This window comes from Sinohyriopsis cumingii, chromosome 14, assembly GCF_028554795.1.
Source record: "Sinohyriopsis cumingii isolate HCF-2022 chromosome 14, ASM2855479v2, whole genome shotgun sequence".
NCBI classification, from domain to species: Eukaryota; Metazoa; Mollusca; class Bivalvia; order Unionida; family Unionidae; genus Sinohyriopsis; species Sinohyriopsis cumingii.
Window position 1 is genome coordinate 18302085 of NC_142974.1, and position 23909 is coordinate 18325993.

A 23909-nucleotide genomic window follows, 5' to 3' on the forward strand; every position below is an offset into this window, starting at 1 on the left:
TTACATACCTACAAGAAGACATTGACATATTAGATACTTGGGGGGCCTCAGAGGGAGAAGTTAGTGACCAGGATCTGTAGTGGCTGTATTTTTACAATGACTACAGTTCGGTATACAGGGTTATCAGTAAGATATGTACAGGATCTGTATTGGCTGTATTTTTACAATGACTACAGTTGGGTATACAGGGTTATCAGTCAGATATGTACAGGATCTGTATTGAATGTATTTTTACAATGACTACAGTTGGGTATACAGGGTTATCAGTCAGATATGTACAGGATCTGTTTTGGCTGTATTTTTACAATGACTACAGTTGGGTATACAGATATGTACAGGATCTGTTTTGGCTGTATTTTTACAATGACTACAGTTGGGTATACGGGGTTATCAGTCATATATGTACAGATTCTGTATTGCTGTCTTTTTACAATGATTACAGTTGGGTATACAGGGTTATCAGTCAGATATGTACAGGATCTGTATTGGCTGTATTTTTACAATGACTACAGTTGGGTATACAGGGTTATCAGTCAGATATGTACAGGATCTGTATTGGCTGTATTTTTACAATGACTACAGTTGGGTATACAAGGTTATCAGTCAGATATATACAGGTGAATACAGGATTTTACCTATCAGTTAGATCTGTGCCATGCACAGATGAATACAGGATATAGCATGTCAAGGCTGGTTTCACATTAAAGAAGAAAGTATCAATTTTTGTCAATGTACTTGAGTATCTAGTAGCAAAATGTTTTGACAAATATATTTTCCGGTCAGGTTGAGGCATAAAATAGACCCAGTGTGCTCTTCTGCATTAATTTTGTAAGAGTCAATATATGGAGGCAGACATTTTGCTCTGAAAAACATACCATAATGATGTTCATGCAGACAAGATCTTGGACTTTTTAAAAGAAATAGGTTTATACCAAGGAATGTCTAAATTTATTTGGCACTGTATAGCCAGCATTGTGTTGATGTGTCATTAACCCCTGTACTTACATACAGATTTTTAGTTTGCAAGAAGAACATTTAGGATTGTCTGTTGTTGTCGTCCATCTTTCATTTATCTCAAGTTTGTCGTAGCCATTCTTTCTAAACTACTCAGAGGATTGTTACAAAACTTTACACTCACATTTATCACATGGTCTGCTTGGTACTAGTTGAAAAGAGTGCTACTTGGATATCCATTATGTCCACCACAGCAGCCATCTTGAAAATCTTGTTATCGCTACTCCTCCTGAATGGATGGCCATATCAGCATGGGGTCCACCAGAATGATTCTTGTGGAATATTGATGTTAAATAAAAATGATGCAAATCTGAAATCCACAGCAGCTAATTAAAAAATCTTGATTTTGCTGAAGAATATCAGAAATGGTCTTAACAAGATTTTCAAGATGGCTGCTGTGGTGGACATAATGGATATCCAAGTAGCACTCTTTTCAACTAGTACCAAGCAGACCATGTGATAAATGTGAGTGTAAAGTTTCGTAACAATCCTCGTAACAATCTGTTGATCATCCCTCAAAAGCATTATTTACAGAACTCAAATGGTTCACAATATATGACAGGATAGATTTTCACAAGGCAGTTCTTTTATATAAATGTCTACATGGAACTGTACCAGAGTATCTTCAGGACTTATTCAGGCCTTTTTCAGCACAATACCAGTTGAGATCAATATCACATGGAAACATTCTAATACCAAAACCAAGAACAGAGCAATTTAAAAAGAGTTTTCAATACTCTGGCACAGTTCTGTGGAATAAGCTTCCACTACATGTAAAATCTGCTGAAAATATTAGAATATTTAAGAAAAGATATCATGAGCATGTATGTGTTTCTAACAGATAATGGAATTTAGTATTTTAATACTAAACATGTTAAAATAAACAGTAATTATTGCCATCTTCATATAATGTGCATTGTTATACTCTCCTTAAGAGGGCCTCAAGGGAGAATAGTCCTTGACTAATGAGTCACCCTCTATAAATAAAGCATTATTATTATTATTATTATTATTATTATTATTATCTTCGATTCCTGTCGTTAGTTTAAGATCATATCAGGGAAAAGTCTGTTTGCAGGTCACTGTCATCTGTAATCAACATTAATATCAACCTTTGCCTAACTTAAAGGTGTTAATCTCTAAATAGCTAGTCTGTCAACCAGATTTATATTTTCTTGTTGGCAAAATACTGCTACCATATCTTTTACTAAGTGGCAAAGTCACAAGACAGATGACCAGTCTGCAGCTTGCTACTGTGTATTTCAAAACCCTGTATTGTCTTTAAAATTGAAAATCTTTTCAAACATTTGAGACAAATATGGTGTTTCACATTGAAACTTTGGTGTGTGCAGCCAAATCTGTCCTAAGCAAACATTGTCTGCGATTATTGAGACTTGACCACATAGGACAGGTGACTGCTTAATAGATCTTTTGTGCTGTAATTGAGTGTAACTAACCTTGACAAAGTGTTTAAGACAGGTGATTGCTTTAATATAGGTATCCTTTAAAATTGGTACCATATTTAAAAGCTTCTTTACATCAGGCAGAAATTTACTTAATTATGACAATACGAATTTGTGTGTACATAATTGCATATAAGTCATGTCCAATTTGAAGTGCAAACAACATAGACCCTGCTATGCCATCTCCTGCAATAGCAAGTCAGGGTCTACATTGTTTGTTCTACTGATTGTTCCAAACAATCTGCATATACCAAGATCTGCTATTGCAATATACAGTGACAGTGAAAGATCAGGGATCTTTACAGTTTGCCATAGGACTTCACATATATGAGTATATTCAGTATATTATGGAAACCACCTAGATATAGGACTTCACATACAGTGTATATGAATATATTCAGTATATTATGGAAACCACCTAGATATAGGACTTCACATATATGAATATATTCAGTATATTATGGTAACCGCCTAGATATAGGACTTCACATATATGAATATATTCAGTATATAATGGAAACCACCTAGATATGTCATAGTTCTCTTTCCTTGGACTTTGACAAAAACAATCAGTGTTTTAGTAACTATGCTGCATATCCACATTGCTGAAAGTATTATTGGTCCTTTTACCACTAATTTGATTGATTAGCAGTGTTTGATTGAAATTTGTTGATAAGTCATTAGGTATATGTTTATGCGTCATCTTTCAGGTCCTTTTGGTTCCAAATCCAGTCATTGTATTCTTTCTGTGTTTCTTCCATTCTTCCTTTCCCAATGCTAATATTACAATATATGCGTGGAATTGATATCTGTCCTCATATTAGCCAGCTATATTTGCTTTCATTGCTCATCAGTTTTTGCCATAGTTCATCCTTATTCATAATGCTAGGTTCCCACTAACATATTTCAGAAGTATCAAACATTAAGCAATTTCAGAAGTATCAAACATTAAGCAAATAATCTTACTCTGGTGGTAATCAATACACATTTTTCTTTTACAGTTGACAAAGAAGGAGGAAGCATTAGCCAGTATTTTTAAACTTTAATAGCCATCTTTGAAATCAGAAGTAACTGGCTAATTTGGCAAACACTATGTGGGAACATAGTGAAATACAGGAATTTTCCAGGGTGGTTTGGAATGGGCTTAATTTAGGGTTTTGATCAGTCAGAAATAAAATTAGTAATAAACTGATATGTTTGATTCTTTCTAATATTGAGATATTTATTATACAGTTGCTGTAAAGAAAATTCCTGTATTAACAGTTATCTCCTCTTGCAATTCACTATGCTTTAACATTTTTATGAGCATAACACAACCAAACTGTGAGATGTCATCATATGTTGTATATACATGTACTTGCATACTTGTAACGAGCTGGTAGATCAGGGTCTATGTTCTGCTGATTACTCCTAACAAACAACATAGACCCTGTGTTGCATAACGAGCTGGTAGATCAGGGTCTGTGTTCTGCTGATTACTCCTTACAAACTGCATAGACCCAGATGAGCCAATGTATTACATGCTGACAGATCTAGGTCTGTGCAGTTCAGTCCAAGTATCAAAGTTATTATTTCAGCAGGTCAGGTCTGTGTGGTTCATTCTATTTGTGTTTGAAAGCAGATACAGCATTGTATGATGGCATTCTGTTTGCAGTTAGGTTGGGGTTATATGAGCGTAATTACGGTATCTTATCTTGACTCACAAATCAGTTCTTTCTGTTTGCTTACGAACTTCTTGGCTTACTTTGATAACTCCCTCTCTTTGCTTAAATGACCGCTTTAATTTCAGGGAGTCCTGCTGCAGAGGCTGGGGTTCAGACAGGTCTGATCATTGTGTCCATAAATAAGGTCAATGTTCTCAGATGTAGCCATGCTGAAATTATTGAGCTAATGCAAAAAGGTATTAACACAATGTAGCCATTTAACCTTTAACCTTTGAACTCTTGTAAGCAGGTTGACATTCGTTTTGTGAATGTACATATGTATGTGCCATGTGGCTGTTGGTTGAATAATGGTATCATGTACAGCTCTATTTTGTCACAGCTGTATTTTATCATGTAGATGTTGGTTGAATGAGTTTTATACAGCAATATTTTGTTACAGAGCTGATGGTTGAATGACAGTCTTATACAGCTATATTTTGTCACAGCTGAGCTGTTGCTTGAATTATCATATTATACATTTGTATTTTGTCACAGACCTGTTAGTTGAATAAGTCTTGTATAGCTTATTTTGTCACAGAGCTGTTGGGTTAATGATTGTCTTGTACAGCTATATTTTGTCACAAAGCTGTTTGTTGAATGAGGGTCTTATACAGCTGTATTTTGTCATGGCTGTTGGTTGAATGAGTCTTATACAGTTATATTTTGGCACAGCTGTTGTTTGAACGAGTCTTGTACAGCTGTATTTTGTCATGGCTGTTGGTTGAATGAGTCTTATACAGTTATATTTTGGTGCAGCTGTCATTTGAATGAGTCTTGTACAGCTGTATTTTGTCATGGCTGTTGGTTGAATGAGTCTTATACAGCTATATTTTTGCACAGCTGTTGTTTGAATGAGTCTTGTACAGCTGCATTTTGTCAGAGAGCTTTTGATTATCTGATTTCTTATACAAATGTATTTTGCAACACAGCTGCAACATATGCTGATGTTTGAATGATTTCTAACAGGTCTTTGTAAGTTTTGATGATTATCATGCACTTTTTCCATTGCACTCTGTGTCCATTGGTAGTGTTAGTAAAGTCAGTAAAAGCAGCATTACTTTACAATGAAACATAAAATTTTTTAAATAAACCACTTCTGTTTTATCTCATTTTGTATGTTCTCAAGATCCAAATTAAATAAGGTGACACACAGAGAATACATTTATTTTATCTGTGTTAACTTTCTTCCATAAAAGCCTGTATCTAACGATAATCCATTTCAGACCTACTGATATGGAAAGTTGTGTTAAATTTTCAGTTATGTAGAATTTTATACCTGAATTGCAAACCCACTTCACACCTTTCAGAAGAGTTACAAGCCAGCCCATGCACTTTTTATTGGAAAAATATGATATTGATACACTTGTTGTCATTGTAGATGGAAAGCAGTTGGAACTGGAAGTGGCAAGCAGTAACATCAATACAGTCCGTGACCTTCAGATGCCTGTCATGACAGGGACACTGTTGAAGCTCAGCAGCTCCAGTATTTTGCGCAGCTGGAAAAAGCGTTTTTTCATCCTCCGACAGGACAACTGCCTGTATTACTATAAAACACAACAGGTTTAAAATTTTGTAATGGAACTTATTTATAAAAAAAAGTTCACAGATATCACTTACTATAAAGCCTTTAATTATAATGCTGCCATGTATGTAATGCAGGTATAGTCGTTAATGCCATTACAGTAGTCATTCACTGTAAAGATTCTCAGTATAATTCTGCCATTTATACAGTACAGGTATGGTCATGTTTGGATGCCATTACTGTGATCATTCACTATAAGGCACATCATTGTATTGCTACCACATGTACAGTACAGGTTTGGATGCCATTACAGTGATCATTCACTATAAGGCATGTCATTATATTGCTACCTGATATCAAATACAGGTATGTTCATGTTCGGGTGCCATTACAGTCGTCATTCACTATAAGGCACGTCATTGTATTGCTACCCAATATACAGTACAGGTATGGTCATGTTTGGATGCCATTACAATGGTCATTCACTATAAGGCATGTCAGTGTATTGATACCCAATATAAAATACAGGTATGGTCATAGACTTCATTATAGTAGTCACTCACTACATAGTCTGTATACAATTCGGGAATGGACATGAACTACTTTACACTGATCACATTTTTTTGTATAACTGGTTTTAAGACAGTTAAAGTAATAGATCCCATTATGTTACATAATTGTAATACTTCTACAATGTACCCCACTGTTAGGTGACCTGTATAACACAGCACATTTACATAGCTCCCATGAACAGCATTACCAGGAGGGAGAAGTTCTCAAACATCTTATTTTATTGCGCTCCCATGAACAGCATTACCAGGAGGGAGAAGTTCTCAAACATCTTATTTTATTGCACTTGATTAATGGTTCACAGCTGATGAAAACCAATTATAACGTAATTATACACATGTAAAAACCACTCAAAATACCACATGATGTTTTGATCATACCTCACTGTAAAGCAGCCTTATACTTTTATTGCTTATGCAGTGGATAGTGTGATAACGAGGGCACACTATTTGTCTTCTGATGACCAATTTCAGATAGGCCAAGCTCAGCTCTCACTCTAAAACAGAAAAATAGTCCAGTGGCCTTATAATACACTTAACTGAGCTGTATAGTAAAAGATATTAGTGATGGATGAGCTTCACTGATTTGTATACATATTTTACAGGGATTATCAGGTTATTGTACAGGGATTATCAAGTTAATGTCATCATGGCTATATGTACTGTTTGTACCAGTTTACCAGCATACAGGAAGCAATCATTATCATAATTGAGAAAAGCATGGAAAATCAACTGGTGTGATTCAAGTTTTTTAACCCCTTGTGAACAAAGTTGGTAGGAGATAGTAGTATTTTGTATGTTTGTTTGTCCATTTGTTTGTTTCTCATTGTCCGTCCAATATTTCATTACCTCCTCAATCTTTCAAATTCTATTTTACCAACACTTAATGAAAACAGTATGTGGCTGCATCTCAGGAAGAGTAACCTAGCCGAACAAAATTAGTCACTGTGACCTTATTTGTCTGCATGATTCAGCTATTTGTTTGTTTCACTTTCAGATCATAGTTTTTGTAACACCTACACTCACGAAAATTAGTATGGTAATCCAGCTTGACAAAAATAATCCAGCTATACCAAAACTAAGTGTGAACTCATTTTTTGAGCTTGAGTAACATTTGTATTTTAAGTGGTTCGTTCATTATATCCCCATTTGTTGCTTGCTTTTATGAAGATTGGTATCTGGATACATCTCAATGAAATTAACTCTGCCATACCAAATGTAGTTTAATTTCATCTATTTTGTACTCTCTAGTGACTAATATTTTCAGTTGCTTGTTGATTTCCACCCTCACTATCAAGGACTCTGTTTTACCCACACTATTATACGTGTACATCCCAGTATTTTACCCACACTATTATATGGGTTATTATATGGGTACATCCCAGTATTTTACCCACACTATCATATGGGTACATCCCAGTATTTTACCCACACTATTAAATGGGTACATCCCACTATTTTACCAACACTATTAAATGTGTACATCCCAGTATTTTACCCACACTATCATATGGGTACATCCCAGTATTTTACCGACACTATTAAATGGGTACATCCCAGTATTTTACCCACACTATTAAATGGGTACATCCCAGTATTTTACCCACACTATTAAATGGGTACATCCCACTATTTTACCCACACTATCATATGGGTACATCCCAGTATTTTACCCACACTATTAAATGGGTACATCCCACTATTTTACCCACACTATCATATGGGTACATCCCAGTATTTTACCCACACTATTATATGGGTACATCCCAGTATTTTACCCACACTATCATATGGGTACATCCCAGTATTTTACCCACACTATTAAATGGGTACATATTAGTAATAGAAGCTCAGCCATAATGGAATTAAGTCGGGCTACTAAATTTTCATGCACAAGTAAATTTTGTATTTTTAGATTTCTGTTTATTGCACCTTGGTGTCTTGAATCGTGTTTCACCAGCACTCTTGAGAGTTGGTATTTATTTGTATCTCAAGGAAAAAAACTCGGGCATAACAAAAGCTAGATTACTGTTACCTGAAATTCATGCTTGACAGAATTTTTTTTGGTATAAATTCATTAATTTAATTCTCAATATCTTGCAACTAGTGCAGCAGCTTAGTGTTTATTCAGGTTAATTCAAGAGGATATGACAGACTGGTTATAAATTTAGAATTGTACATACCCTAGTAAAATGTCGCCTGAGCTTTCACCACTATAGAACCATATGTCACTTAACAAATCCATAGGCTTAGAGGTTGGTTCAGACAGAGCAGCAGCCACTTTCATAATAGCCATAGCCAGTTCTGTCAGACAGAGTGTTGTAAATAAGTTGGGGACATCCAGAATTTGCAGCATGATGATTGGTTATGAAATGGAGATACCACTTCAGTGGCATAAGTGGTTAGAGCATCTGGCTCAGATGTAGGAGTGTCACAGGTTTGAACCCTGGTGGAGTCGTACCAAAAGCTTATAAAAATGGTACTAGCAGCTGCCTCGCTTGGTGCTCAGAATTAAGAGGTTAGTGCTAGGACTGGTCGGCCTGGTGTCAAGATAATGTTACTGGGTGGGACATGATACTATATGTCTGTAGCATGATGCCCAGTGATAGACATCGCTATAAACTATCACACTGCAGACATTGTAACAATATGACTGAAATATTGTTAAAGCTAAATTTAAAAATCCAAATCACACACACATGAAATGGAGGTGTCAGAAGAACTTGATATGTCTATGATATATTTTTTGGAGGGAATAAATAAGAAACATGTAATGCTTTTCTTGGCATATATTTGGTTAAAATCAGTCTTCATTTATTATGAGAAAATACTAGGGTAAGCATAATATTTTGATTTTTATGTAGGTCGCTGAAATTTAGTTTCGCCAGTGTGATTTGAACATTTGCTGGCCCAGTGTGCCAGTGGCTTGAAAATTAATTATGACAACTGTTATAGGACAGCTATGGCCATGGATCCCACTACATTTTGTATTTCTGTGTATAATGTACTTCATAATAAAGGCAACTTCACATATAGCATGGCACACTTTATGGCCTTCAAATAGCATTATTGTGAGGAATTGTACTGAGGTCAGAAGTTGCCTTTGGGTGAAACTGCTTTATGACATTAATATTAATTTACATTACACAAAAGGGAAACACTTTATTAAAAACAACAGTAAACTTGAAGATAAGCCTTTTTGTGAGACGAAACGTAAATGGTATTAAAAGAAATCAGCCTTGTCAGGGATGAGAACCACAGCCTTAACTATACTCCCCGTATGAATTCCATGTGTCAGTTACAGCTTATGATTGCATATACTGATGATGCACCACAGCTGGTGTGAGAGTAGTATGAACTGAGTGAAATATAGTGATAATAAATTGAATATGATGAAATATGCCTTGTAAGGGGAGATAACCAAAGTACTATGCTGCCAGATGAATGCCACCTCTGTCAGTTATAGCTTAGCACTGCATAAGCTGATGATTCACCACTGCTGGTGAGAGAAGAGCAGTGTGAAGTGACTGAAGTAATGTGAAAATACATTGGATTAGATGAAATGTGTATAGCCAGGGAAGACAGCTACAGTGCTTAATTGGTGCAGCATGGGCAGAGAGTGACAAGCCATGAAAGTGGGGTAAGAGAACAAGAGTAAAGTGAATTAACCTTACATTTATTGTGCATTGAGAGCATGAAATCAGACATTACATCTTTGCATGGTAAGATAACATGTCTGAAGGAGAGAAATATTGACACTAATGATATTTACAAATAGCTTGTGGAGGGCTGTGTTGCATGATTCACAAAGTGGGCAGGAGTCACAACATTTCGGGGTTGATTTGGCCAAGAAGAGCTCTAGTCCGAGTCTATTGGTCCTGGTCTGTTACCTCCTTGTTTCCACACTAGTCTGAGTCTCTCTTGGTCCTGGTCTTTTACCTCCTTGTTTCCACGCTAGTCAGAGTTTATTGGCCCTGGTCTGTTACCTCGTTTCCACACTACTCTGAGTCTGTTGGTCCTGGTCTGATACCATCTTGTTTCCACACTAATATGGGTCTGTTGGACAAGGTATTTTTACCTCCTTGTTTCCACAAATGAGTTTTACTCTTTCTACCTTAACCAAACTTCTTGGAATGCTTTCATCAGAGGTAAAATGCTCGAATATCAAGATCACTGTGACTGAAAGAAGAAATGAAGTTTTCATGCAATAACTTTAGTTCTACAACTTAAACCTGAGCTAAACCTTATAGCAGGTTTGTACCTGGAGTTGTTGAAAGAAGCTATTTTATCTTGGGGACATAGATCAAGGTCCCTAGTAGAAAACTAACAAATGGTTTCTGCACAAATACTACAGTTCTGAGCTATATGACTTCACCAAAGTTTGTGGATGGCTAATACTTTGGGGAAGAAAATAGCCTTTTGTTTGATGGTGAAAAGGTCAGGGTCAGTATGAATGAAAGAAGAGCAAGGGTTTTCTTTACATAATAATTCTAGCTTTTGACCACTACCTTGACCAAAGGGCTTGTACTTAAAGTAAGAAAGATGCCTGTTGGTGCTGGGGTCAAAGGTCAGGAACTTTGTGCCTCAAAGATAAATTGCTTTTTGCACAAGAACTGATATTTTAGATTAGGTTTCTAGACCAAACATTGTGGATAGATTGCAGTTTATGTAAGGTAGAAACTTGTTGATGTTGAGGTAAATTAGTCAACGATTAATTTCATGGTAAGTCCCGTAAGAAAATAATGGTTTCTTCACTGTATGTTTAGTTGAAGACTGCACAACCTAAGGTTATGGCCATTGAGACCCATTGGTCAGTCCTCATGCCCAACCATTACCTACCTAGATGACTTGTTTAACAAAAGGGCATGCATATAATGTACCAGTCTTGGTACACATATTATCAGATATTGGCAAATATTTGCATAATATATCTCTATCTGAAAGTAAGTCAACCTCCTACTTTTTGGCCCAATTTAATAGGCTGTTTACCAGGTTTTATCATGGGAGAAATGCTATATTCATTTGGCAGATCTGGGTCTATGCTTACCTTGGATGGGTTCATCTTGAGCGTACTTAAATAATATATATTTGTAAACAATACCATATTGTTCTTTTCTATATCCAGGATAAAGATCCATTGGGAGCCATACCCTTGACAGGATATGTCATTTCCCGGCATGGTGACCTAAATAAGAACTGCTTCAAGGCAGAGAAATATTGCTCCAAAAGTTACCACTTCATGGCAGATTCACGAGAAACAATGACTAGGTACTGTGATGTGTGGTATTTTCTTTGTACCATTTTATATAGTAAAGGTTGATGAAAATGGAACTATGTTTTAAAATCTTTTTAAATTCTCAATTTTTACATTAATTTGTTATGTAGAACATGTTTGAAAAGCTTAATAGAACAACTCATGAGTTGACATGTGAGCATTACAGATCAATTATGATACAATGAAACATGGAAGTGACTTTTTGCCCTTGCTAATGATGTGTGTTACACTAGGAATATTACCACCTTTAGACCATGATCATCATGTGTTACACTTAGGGATATTACAACCTTTAACCCTTGCTGATGATGTGTGTTACACTGGGAATATTACCACCATTAGTCCTTGCTGATTTTGTATGTTACACTGGGAATATTACCACCATTAGCCCTTGCTGATGATGTGTGTTACACTGGCAATATTACCACCATTATCCCTTGCTGATGATGTGTGTTACACTAGAAATATTACCACATTTAGACCATGATCATCATGTGTTACACCAGGAATAATATCACCATTAGCCCTTGATGATGATGTGTGTTACACTAGGAATATTACCACCATTATCCCTTGCTGATGATGTGTGTTACACTGGCAATATTACCACCATTATCCCTTGCTGATGATGTGTGTTACACTAGAAATATTACACCCTTTAGACCATAATCATCATGTGTTACACCAGGAATATTACCACCATTAGCCATTGATGATGATGTATGTTACACTAGGAATATTACCACCATTGCCCATTGTTGATGATGTGTGTTACACTAGGAATATTACCACATTTAGAGCATGATTATCATGTGTCACACCAGGAATATTACCACCATTAGCCGTTGATGATGTGTGTTACACTAGGAATATTACCATCAGTCCTTGCTGTTGATGTGTGTTACACTGGGGATATTACCATTATTAGCCCTTTGCTGGTATGTGTTACACTGGGAATTATACCACCATTAGCCCTTGATGATGATGTGTGTTACACTAGGAATATTACCACCATTAGCCCTTGCTGTTGATGTGTGTTACACTGGGAATATTACCACTATTAGCCCTTTGCTGATATGTGTTACACTGGGAATATTACCACCATTGGCCATTGCTGATGATGTGTGTTACACTGGGAATATTACCACCATTATCCCTTGCTGATGATGTGTGTTACATTAGGAATATTATGACCTTTAGCCCTTCCTGATGATTTGTATTATCCCTGGGATATTTCTTCCATTAGCCCTTGCTGATAATGTGTGGTTCACCAGGGATATTACCACATTTAGTCCTTGCTGATGAAGTGTGGTACACTAAGAATATTACCACCTTCAACCCTTGCTGATGATGTGTGTTGCACTGGGAATATTACCACATTTAGCCCTTTATGATGATGTGTTTTACACTGGGAATATTACCACCATTATCCCTTGCTGATGATGTGTGTTACACTAGAAATATTACCTCCTTTAGACCATGATCATCATGTGTTACACCAGGAATATTATCACCATTAGCCGTTGATGATGATGTGTGTTACACTAGGAATATTACCACCATTAGCCATTGTTGATGATGTGTGTTACACTAGGAATATTACCACCTTTAGACCACGATCATCATGTGTTACACCATGAATAGTACCACCATTAGCCCTTGCTGATGATGTATGTTACACTGGGAATATTACCACCATTAGCCCTTGCTGATGATGTGTGTTACACTAGGAATATTACCACCATTAGCCCTTGCTGATGATGTGTGATACACTGGCAATATTACCACCATTATCCCTTGCTGATGATGTGTGTTACACTAGAAATATTGCCACCTTTAGACCATGATCATCATGTGTTACACCAGGAATATTATCACCATTAGCCCTTGATGATAATGTGTGTTACACTAGGAATATTACCACCATTAGCCATTGTTGATGACGTGTGTTACACTAGGAATATTACCACCTTTAGACCATGATCATCATGTATTACACCAGGAATATTACCACCATTAGCCATTGATGATGATGTATGTTACACTAGGAATATTACCACCATTGGCCCTTGCTGTTGATGTGTGTTACACTGGGAATATTACCATTATTAGTCCTTTGCTGATATTTGTTACACTGGGAATTAACCACCATTAGCCATTGCTGATGATGTGTGTTACACTGGGAATATTACCACATTTAGCCCTTGATGATGATGTGTGTTAACACCAAGAATATTACCACCTGATCATATTGCACATGCAGTGATGAACATCAAACATACAAGTCACACTGATTTTTCAGCCATTCTGAGAAGATAGTATGCTGTAAAACATCAAAAAACTAAAGATCACAAAAATTGTGAAATAACTTTATCCTGTCTATTGTATATAATGGTTGACTTCTGGGTGCCTGCTGTTATGTTCAGCAATCATAGTATCATTCTGCGCAACATCAACAGCTATTCAGGAAGTCATATTTGGACTCGTCCTTTAGAAACGGGTATGATTGCATTATATGCTTATGTTGTGATGCATGCTTTATATTTGATGCATGTGCTGTGATGAATGCTAATAATTGCACCTCGAATCCAGTCACACAGTAGAAATCTGCCATGTTGGTACCAACATTAATTGTTTTTATGTAAGAAGTCATTCATTCAAGGCTTCACACAACTTTAAAACTAATATGTCTTTTATTAATTTATGACAACAGTCTATGAGCCAAAAGGTAAGGATTCTGCTATTTGCAGTTCTTTAGATAATACAGTATTTAAAGAAAAGCAAAGATATGCCAATCACAGCCAGATGATCAATATAAAGCACCCTGCTTCAAGATGTAGAATTCCAGTGGTAATCTCTGTTCTGTCCATCCCTCTGGTTGGCTGTCTATTCACACTACTTGCAACCACCATATTTCTGCAAACCTTGCAGGTAATTGGATACTGCTTGGATGGTGAATTGCATATTTTATGCAGTTGGGTTAGATCATTTCAGGTCCAATTTGAACAACATTGTTGCTTTTTTTTAAATCTTCTGATCCTTGCAATCAGCATAAATCAGGAACCATTTAATATGTTATACTATTTAATATGTACATTTTCTCATAGACCTAAATATACCTTTTATAGGTTTTGTCATATCAACTCCATTTTGATAGAGTTATGGCCCTTGGTAGTTAACATAGTTTAGATTTACTTACTTTAAGTGGGTTCAGTTTTGTCTACAACTGCTAGAACAGCGTTATCACCCGTATCAAGCAAATTCTTCTACTAAAATCTAAAGCAGCATAGAGATCATTCATGAGATGTTTGTATCCACTCTAGACAGAGTTATTGCCCCTGTTGGTCAATTTGATATCTTTACTAGGTGTATTGCTTGTAATGAGTAAAGCTCAAGAACTAATCAATATATTCTGATCTAATTTGATACAAACGTTGTTTCATAGATGTAGGTGTGTCTTTTATGGATTGGGTATTGTCTTCTCTGTGTGTGACAGGGCTGTGGTCCCTGTTGATCAGTTTCACATATTTTGCATAATATTTATATTGATGAGACCATGAAGGAGCCAGATTTCAAGCATTCCATATCATCATTTAAGATGATTTATGGCTCTTGAATGCCCATATCTTAATTTTGCTTTTCTAGCACAAGTTTCATTATTCAAGACCCTGTAGAGCACACTGTTGTTGGTGATGCACCTGTCAAAGTGAAATTAATTTTTTATATATTTAGGGTATATATGTCTGCCTTGGATTAACACGCACAGTTTTTGACCAGAAAGTAGTCAAACTTGGCAGAGGAGTATTCATTCTTGGCTTGGCTATTGCGTGGTTTTGGTTGCCTCTTTGAAACTGTTTACTTATTAAGCAGACAGATATAACTACTATTTATGGCCCAACTGCAGACTTTATGAATTGATGGTGTCTGTCTGACAGTCTCTGTTCATTCATCAGCCTGTCCATCCACCTGGCATCAATGCTGAATTTTCTCAGACAATATTGCTTGTAGAGTCACATACCTTGGTATGTAAATGATTCATGAGGAGTACTAGAGTATTATCAAAAACTAGCTCACTGTGACCTAGATTTTACAATGTGCAATCCAACCATACCACCATTTTCAGTTTCCTTGTCATGCATTTTCTGATTATTTAAGTGAGATTTATATAAAGCCTTTCGATGTTCAGAGTAGGGGTCTTGCTACCATCAGTCTATATTTTATTCATCTTTTATGGATATAGAGATTCAGTCAAACTGAAGAGTTTCCAAACTCTATTTTACAGATGGGTTGGAGTTATGAATGAGGCATCTAAAAGAGGAAAAGAGAGGGTAAGCAAACATAAAGATACATAAGCTCATTTTCTATTTCTCTCCCCTCCCCATCCATCCCTCACCCCCCCCCCCCAATAGATGATTGTCTTTCATCCATCTTTTATCTGCCTCTTTTATATTCATGGAGGATAATTAATAGTTCTGTTGTGTCAGTCAAGCATATTTAACATCATACATATTGTTATCAGCCACCAGCTGTTGCCAGCATGAGTTATACCACATTGTTAAGTAAGACGGTTAACATCATTGGAGCATTGATGACAGTTTCTCACATAGTAGACTCAGATATTTTGGATGTAGTAACCACATTGTAGACTCAGATATTGTGGATATAGAAACCACACAGTAGGCTCAGATATTGTGGATGTAGTAACCACACAGTAGGCTTAGAGATTGTGGGTGTAGTAACCACATTGTAGACTCATATTGTGGGTGTAGTAACCACATTGTAGACTCAGATATTGTGGATGTAGTAACCACACATTAGGCTCAGATATTGTGGATGTAGTAACCACACAGTAGGCTTAGATATTGTGGGTGTAGTAACCACATTGTAGACTCAGATATTGTGGGTGTAGTAACCACATTGTAGACTCAGATATTTTGGATGTAGTAACCACATTGTAGTCTCAGATATTGTGAGTGTAGTATCCACAAAATAGGCTTAGATATTGTGGATGTAGTAACCACACTGTAGACTGAGATGTTGTGGATGTAGTAACCATGTTGTAGACTCAGATATTATGGATGTAGTAACCACATTGTAGACTCAGATACTGTGGATGTAGTAACCACATTGTAGACTCGGTTATTGTGGATAAACTAATTTTAAGCTTGCATGATTTTAAAAATATTCACTGGATTTTTATTTTTAAAAATAAGTTACCATAACTGTACTTAAAGGAATCAGTTTTACAGTTTTAAATAGTGCATAAGACTATAATTGTTTTGGTTAAGATACCAAGTAATACATAGATCAGAATGGTAACCAGTCAAGTTTATTGAGACACTTCATACAGTTTGCATCTCTGAATGTTTAGAGTTATTTTATATTCTAGAGTTGTTGCATCACTGAAAACCAGAGGCATAGATTCACTTAATTAATTTTTCACCCATTGCCTGCTATACAGTTTCCTTATTTCTTCTGTCAGAATATGCATAAACGTGCTTAATCAATTGTTGTATGCCTATGTAAAATTTTCTTGAAATGTTGACCCATGATGACCTTACATATTGAATAAATGAGCCAAAGTTATTCTTCTAAAACAGTCACTTATCAGTCAATTAATAAACGCTTTTGTTGTTTTGTATGAGCTTGTTACATGGTGTTGTAGGTGATATAATTTTGTTTATTTTTATTAATAAAAACAAGGGTATGTTATTATTATCACTATTATTATTGTTGATATGATTGTTATGATTATTATTATTATTAATATTATTAAATGCTTCTGCTCATCAGAAAGATTCCTGGCTCGATGTTACAAGTATAAACGTACAGTTACCAGCTCTTGACATTCGTCAACCAGATTGCTCCGGATGGCTTTACAAGCTTGGTAGATCAAGTCGACACTGGATCAAACGATACAGTGTTCTTAAGGATGCTTGCATTTACTTTTACAAAACCTTAAGTTCTACAGAAGCTCGGGGTAAGTACACAAATCAGATATATAGGTATTATTTTTATATTATATCTAATATATAGGTATTCTTTGATGTTATTTCTAATGTATAGGTTTTCTTTGATGTTATTTCTAATGTATAGGTATTCTTTGATGTTATTTCTAATGTATAGGTATTCTTTGATGTTATTTCTAATGTATAGGTATTCTTTGATGTTATTTCTAATGTATAGGTATTCTTTGATGTTATTTCTAATGTATAGGTATTCTTTGATGTTATTTCTAATGTATAGGTATTCTTTGATGTTATTTCTAATGTATAGGTATTCTTTTGACATAGCTAATGTATAAGTATTATTTGATGTTATTTCTAATAGATATTCATTTGATGCTATTTCTGATGTAGAGGTATTCTTTTGATGTTATTTCTAATGTAGAGGTATTCTTTTGATGTTATTTCTAATACATATGTATTCCTTTGGTGTTATTTCTATTGTATAGGTAGGTTTTCCTTTGGTGTTATTTCTATAGTATTTGTTTGATGTTATTTCTAATGTATAGGTATTGGTTTGTAGTTACGATGTAGACCAGGGGTTCACATCCCCCAGCCCACAGGCTAGATCTGGCCCACAAACGTGTTCTGTCCAGCCCTCAGATCAAATTAAAATTACACAGAAATCTGGCCCATGAACAGTAATTATGCTAAAGAAATTAGTGTTTGTGGCCCGAGAGTGGTTGTAGAAAATACACTCTGGCCCTTGGCCAAAAAGGTTGTGCACCCTTGATGTATATTCATATCTGTAGTTAAGTGGGATTACATTTCAATTCTTAAGAACTTTTAGGCAAGCAACAAATCCCAAATTGATGATATTTGACTTAGGAATAATGTTATAAGTCTGTGCATATGTCTTTTAATGTGTACTCTAAGTATGCTGCAGAAGATGTATTTGAACAGCTGGCCTTATGTTGGCAGAGTCTTATGTCCTGCTTGTAGATATAGACTGTGTCAGGTTCTTATGTACTGCCTGTACACATAGACTGTGTCAGGGTCTCATTTACTGCTTGTACACATAGACTATGTCAGGGTCTCATTTACTGCCTGTACACAGACTGTGTCAGGGTCTCATTTACTGCCTGTACACATAGAATGTGTCAGGGTCTCATTTACTGCTTGTACATATAGACTGTGTCAGGGTCTCATTTACTGCCTGTACACATAGATTGTGTCAGGGTCTCATTTACTGCCTGTACACATACACTGTGTCAGGGTCTCATTTGCTGCTTGTACATATAGGCTGTGTTAGAGTCTCATGTACTGCCTGTACACATAGACTGTGTCAGGGTCTCATTTACTGCCTGTACACATAGACTGTGTCAGAGTTTCATTTACTGCTTGACTGTGTCAAGGTATGCTTTTGGATATAGACTGTAAGTGTTTCATGCATTGTTTGTGGACATTGTGTCAGGGTCTCATGTACTGCTTGTGGACATTGACTGCATCAAGGCCTGCTTGATGATATAGACTTTGTCGCAGTCTTATATATTTTTTGTGGAATAGACTGCCAGGGTCTCATGTACTGCTTGTAGACAAGACTGTGTCAGGGTCTGCTTGTGGATATAGATAGTGTCAGGGTCTCATGTACATCATGTGGATATAGACTGTCAGGGTCTTGTGTATTCTTTGTGAACATTGTGTCAGAGTTTCTTGTACTACCATATTTTCCGGCATATAAGTCGATACTTTTTGACTTGAAAGTTCGATCTTCGTCTTATACTCCGAATCGACTTATATATGGATTGTGTCATTGAAATTGCGTCGACTTATATATGGATTACAGTATCCGGTATGCTATTGACATTGCTCTATAATCGGCATAATCGAAAACAGGTCACATAGAAGTATAAATTCATGTTAAATTACTATGTCAATAAATTGTCATAAACTAATATGACTGCATTTATATTTGTAAGTTTTGTCATTATTTATTTTGCATTCTGCATGTTTTTTCTTATTTCTCAAACATAAAATAAAAGAAAACAATTTACCATACCGGTAAAAACTTCACCGGGCCGCTTAGCACACTTACGGTCTATACTCTGTAGTGTACTGTACTAATTCAAAGCATATTGTTTGTTCCTAAAAAAAAGATATGAAATAACTGGTCCATTAATATTTGATTTTCCAGGATAATGTTGGACACACGTGAGCAATTACCGGCATAGCTTTTTGATTGATCCAATTGAGCCTACAAAGGGATGTAATCCATATTAACTTGAGCGATCTATGATTATTTATAAAATAATGTAGATCATGCATTCTACTGAATCCCCCAAATCATATGTTTCTAATTGTATTTGACAAAGTTTCTCAAATAAATTAGGTTTAAACTACACTAAAATCAGATATATAGATGGACTACCAGTACTAATAGATCATCAGTGATCCATGATTTTTAGTTTCGCAATTCAGTTTAAAGCAAATTGTAATGTCAACACTTAACCTATATTCATTCTTAACCAGCTGATGATTCGGTGTCTCTCTTTGATTATACCGGTTTTTGATAAATTGGTCTTTGGTTTCCAACAACAATCAAAGCCAGTTGCCGCAATTGTTTAGACCTTGATATTGGCTTTAGCTACCGATACTAGTTACCATATTGCTGGTACCCCATTGTTCTTTATCATTAATCCGCATCAATTGCGCTACCCATTTTTAATATCAATGGGATTAAGTACAACAGGAAATGATGCCCACTCCCTTCTCTAGATGTAAATAATGAATTTAGTCATGGGCATTGTTTTCATTGCTATAGTACGGGCACATTTTAATGAGTTCGGTATATTTTGATCAATCTTTTCAGTCATAATCATTCGTATAAATATCCCCGTACAAATCATACAACTTATCTCACAATGCCTCCCGTCAAATCATGCAAGTCTTACACAGCGGCTTTTAAGCTGGAACTTGTAAAGTTCTCATCTGTTGAATCTTGCACTCAAGACTGGTTTCAGCTGGAAGGAATAATCATAGCATGCACAGCCACATGGCTCTTGTTGCAATGAATGTCATAATTAAAACAAATATGGTTTAAACTAAACTAAAATCAGATATATTGTGAGCGCGCGCATGCTTGTGTGTGTGCGCATGAGAGAGAAAGAGTGAGAGATGAAAAAATTGTCCTTGTACAAGATCGTTCTTTTATTCAGGGCGGTTTTTATTTGTAGCTTTTGCAAAGAGAAAAAAGACGGTATTTTGAGTTACCGGACGATTGTGATAATCCTCATGTATTACAAGCCTACTATATTCCATTATCAATAAACACCTCTAAATCAACAATTCATTCTTGTTTTAATTACGATGTACATTGTTACAACAACCACATGGCTATGCAGTGTTATTTACATGGTAATTAAACATGCTTAGCGCTTTGGCTATAATTGAAACCAGATTGAGGGCAAGAATTGACAGAATAGGTCAAATCAGCGAGGCTGCCAGTAGGGAAATGAGGTTTTTTTTAGGGAAATGAAAATCTGTCAACATTTTATTGAAGTCATTGTCCATACAAAATTTGTTATAAGGACAAGAGATCATACCCATTACTTTGTATTTGAACTCGCCAACAAAGATAATAGTGGGGTATAGCATTGAATAGATTAGTAATAAAATGTTAATTATATCCAAGTCCAAACAGAACAAACACTTAAAAAATAGTATATGTATATATATATATATATATATATATATATATACGAATCAATTTAACGGAGTCCGTGACTTTCAAACTTACGATAGAAAGTGACAAGTTTGTATAAGTTACATTCGTAACTACAGGTAATAAAATGAACTACAACATGGATGTGCCTTCAGTTATAATAAAACAAGCATGGACTGTTTATTCAGCTGTGTCAATTGATAACAAAATATAGCAGTTCAGAAGTAAAATCACAAGCATGTTAGCATCGGTAATGCAATTTCACGATTGCCGGTAATATGGAATATCATACAACGATACCATCAATATTCATGCAACCGGAAGTTACTAGTATAAAATACAAAGCCAAGTTATCGACCTGGCCTTGTCTTATACTCCGAATTGACATATATGGACAAAGGATGGAAAATTTACAAAATTGGTCAATTCAACTTGTACTCCGCATCGACTTGTAGGCCGGAAAATACAGTAGTAATACTAATAATAATGACTTGTATAAAGAAGAAGCTCATTTGGTCAACTTACCAATCATTCATTAGGCTTTCTTCAAATACATTTGTACAAATATTCACACATTTTACAAGATGAGGTGTCTTTAGAAAACAAATGCTGTTAAAAATTTGACAATTGATCTACTTCTACAATAAAATATGTACAAGACTTCAAGGATGAGTGCATACAGGATTCATGCAAATAGTAGTAGCGAACATGTGTAAAACATTATAGGTGAGAACATGATAAGAATGTTGTAACATTTTAATGTAATTGTACTGAATTAAGCAAAATCACTAGCTCATCTGCTGCTTGTGGACATATACTATGTCAAGGTCTGCTTGTGGATATAGACTGTGTCAGGGTCTTGTGGACATGGACTGAGTCAGGGTCAGCTTGTGGATATAAACTGTGTCAGGACCTTGTGTACTGCTTGTGGACATGGACTGAGTCAGGGTCTGCTTGTGGATATAGACTGTATCAGGACCTTGTGTACTGCTTGTGGACATAGACTGAGTCAGGGTCTGCTTGTGGATATAGACTGTGTCAGGGTCTTGTGTACTGCTTGTGGACATGGACTAAGTCAGGGTCTGCTTGTGGATATAGACTGTGTCAGGACCTTGTGTATTACTTCTGGACATGTACTGTGTCAGGGTCTGCTTGTAGATTTAGGCTGTGTCAGGGCCTTGTGTACTGCTTGTGGACATGGACTGAGTCAGGGTCTGCTTGTGGATATAGACTGTGTCAGAGCCTTGTGTATTACTTCTGGACATATACTATGTCAGGGTCTGCTTGTGGATATAGACTGTGTCAGGGTCTTGTGTACTGCTTGTGGACATGGACTGAGTCAGGGTCTGCTTGTGGATATAGACTGTGTCAGGACCTTGTGTACTGCTTGTGGACATGGACTGAGTCAGGGTCTGCTTGGGGATATAGACTGTGTCAGGACCTTGTGTACTGCTTGTGGGCATGGACTGAGTCAGGGTCTGCTTGTGGATATAGACTGTCAGGGCCTTGTGTATTACTTCTGGACATGTACTATGTCAGGGTCTGCTTGTGGATATAGACTGTGTCAGGGCCTTGTGTACTGCTTGTGGACATGGACTGAGTCAGGGTCTGCTTATACACTGAGTCAGGGTATAATGTACTGCTTGTGGACATGAACTGTTTCCGGGTCTCACGTACTGCTTGTGGACTTGGACTTTGTCAGGGTATTATATACTGCTTCTTGACATGAACTGTGTCCCGGTCTCGCATACTGTTTGTGGACATGGACTGAGTTAGGGTATAATGTACTGCTTGTGGACACAGACTGTGTCAGGGTATAATGTACTGCTTGTGGAAATGGACTGTGTCAGGGTATTATGTACTGCTTGTGGACATAGACTGAGTCAGGGTATAATGTACTGCTTGTGGACATGGACTGTGTCAGGGTATAATGTACTGCTTGTGGACATAGACTGTGTCAGGGTATAATGTACTGCTTGTGGACATAGACTGAGTCAGGGTATAATGTACTGCTTGTGGACATGGACTGTGTCAGGATATAATGTACTGCTTGTGGACGTAGACTGAGTCAGGGTATAATGTACTGCTTGTGGACATGGACTGTGTCAGGGTATAATGTACTGCTTGTGGACATAGACTGAGTCAAGGTATAATGTACTGCTTGTGGACATGGACTGAGTTAGGGTATAATGTACTGCTATGTACTGCTTGTGGACATGGACTGTGTCAGGGTATATTGTACTGCTTGTGGACATAGACTGAGTCAAGGTATAATGTACTGCTTGTGGACATAGACTGAATCAAGGTATAATGTACTGCTTGTGGACATGGACTGAGTTAGGGTATAATGTACTGCTTGTGGACATGGACTGTGTCAGGGTATAATGTACTGCTTGTGGACATGGACTGTGTCAGGGTATAATGTACTGCTTGTGGACATAGACTGTGTCAGGGTATAATGTACTGCTTGTGGACATGGACTGAGTTAGGGTATAATGTACTCCTTGTGGACATAGAATGAGTTAGGGTATAATGTACTGCTTGTGGACATAGAATGAGTCAGGGTCTGCTTGTAGCCTACATGCCAACCATTAAGCTATTGGTATGATCATTAGAACTTTTTCACCAACTTACGTTTTATGTTTGCCAGTATATGGGTTATGCTGTGTTGCTACATTAAGCAATAAAAAGTAAATA

The 23909-nt window shown here is 36.4% G+C and overlaps 1 protein-coding gene across 1 annotated transcript in view; it reads left to right on the plus strand.

Moving 5' to 3' along the window:
* LOC149783352 (uncharacterized) overlaps positions 1-23909 on the plus strand; it is a 101994-nt gene that overhangs the window by 56091 nt on the left and 21994 nt on the right. The window contains exons 6-10 of the mRNA XM_089931556.1: positions 4267-4377; positions 5559-5740; positions 11397-11539; positions 15829-15874; positions 17340-17526. Coding sequence (XP_089787682.1) covers positions 4267-4377; positions 5559-5740; positions 11397-11539; positions 15829-15874; positions 17340-17526 — 669 coding nt within the window. The remainder of the gene's footprint in view (positions 1-4266; positions 4378-5558; positions 5741-11396; positions 11540-15828; positions 15875-17339; positions 17527-23909) is intronic.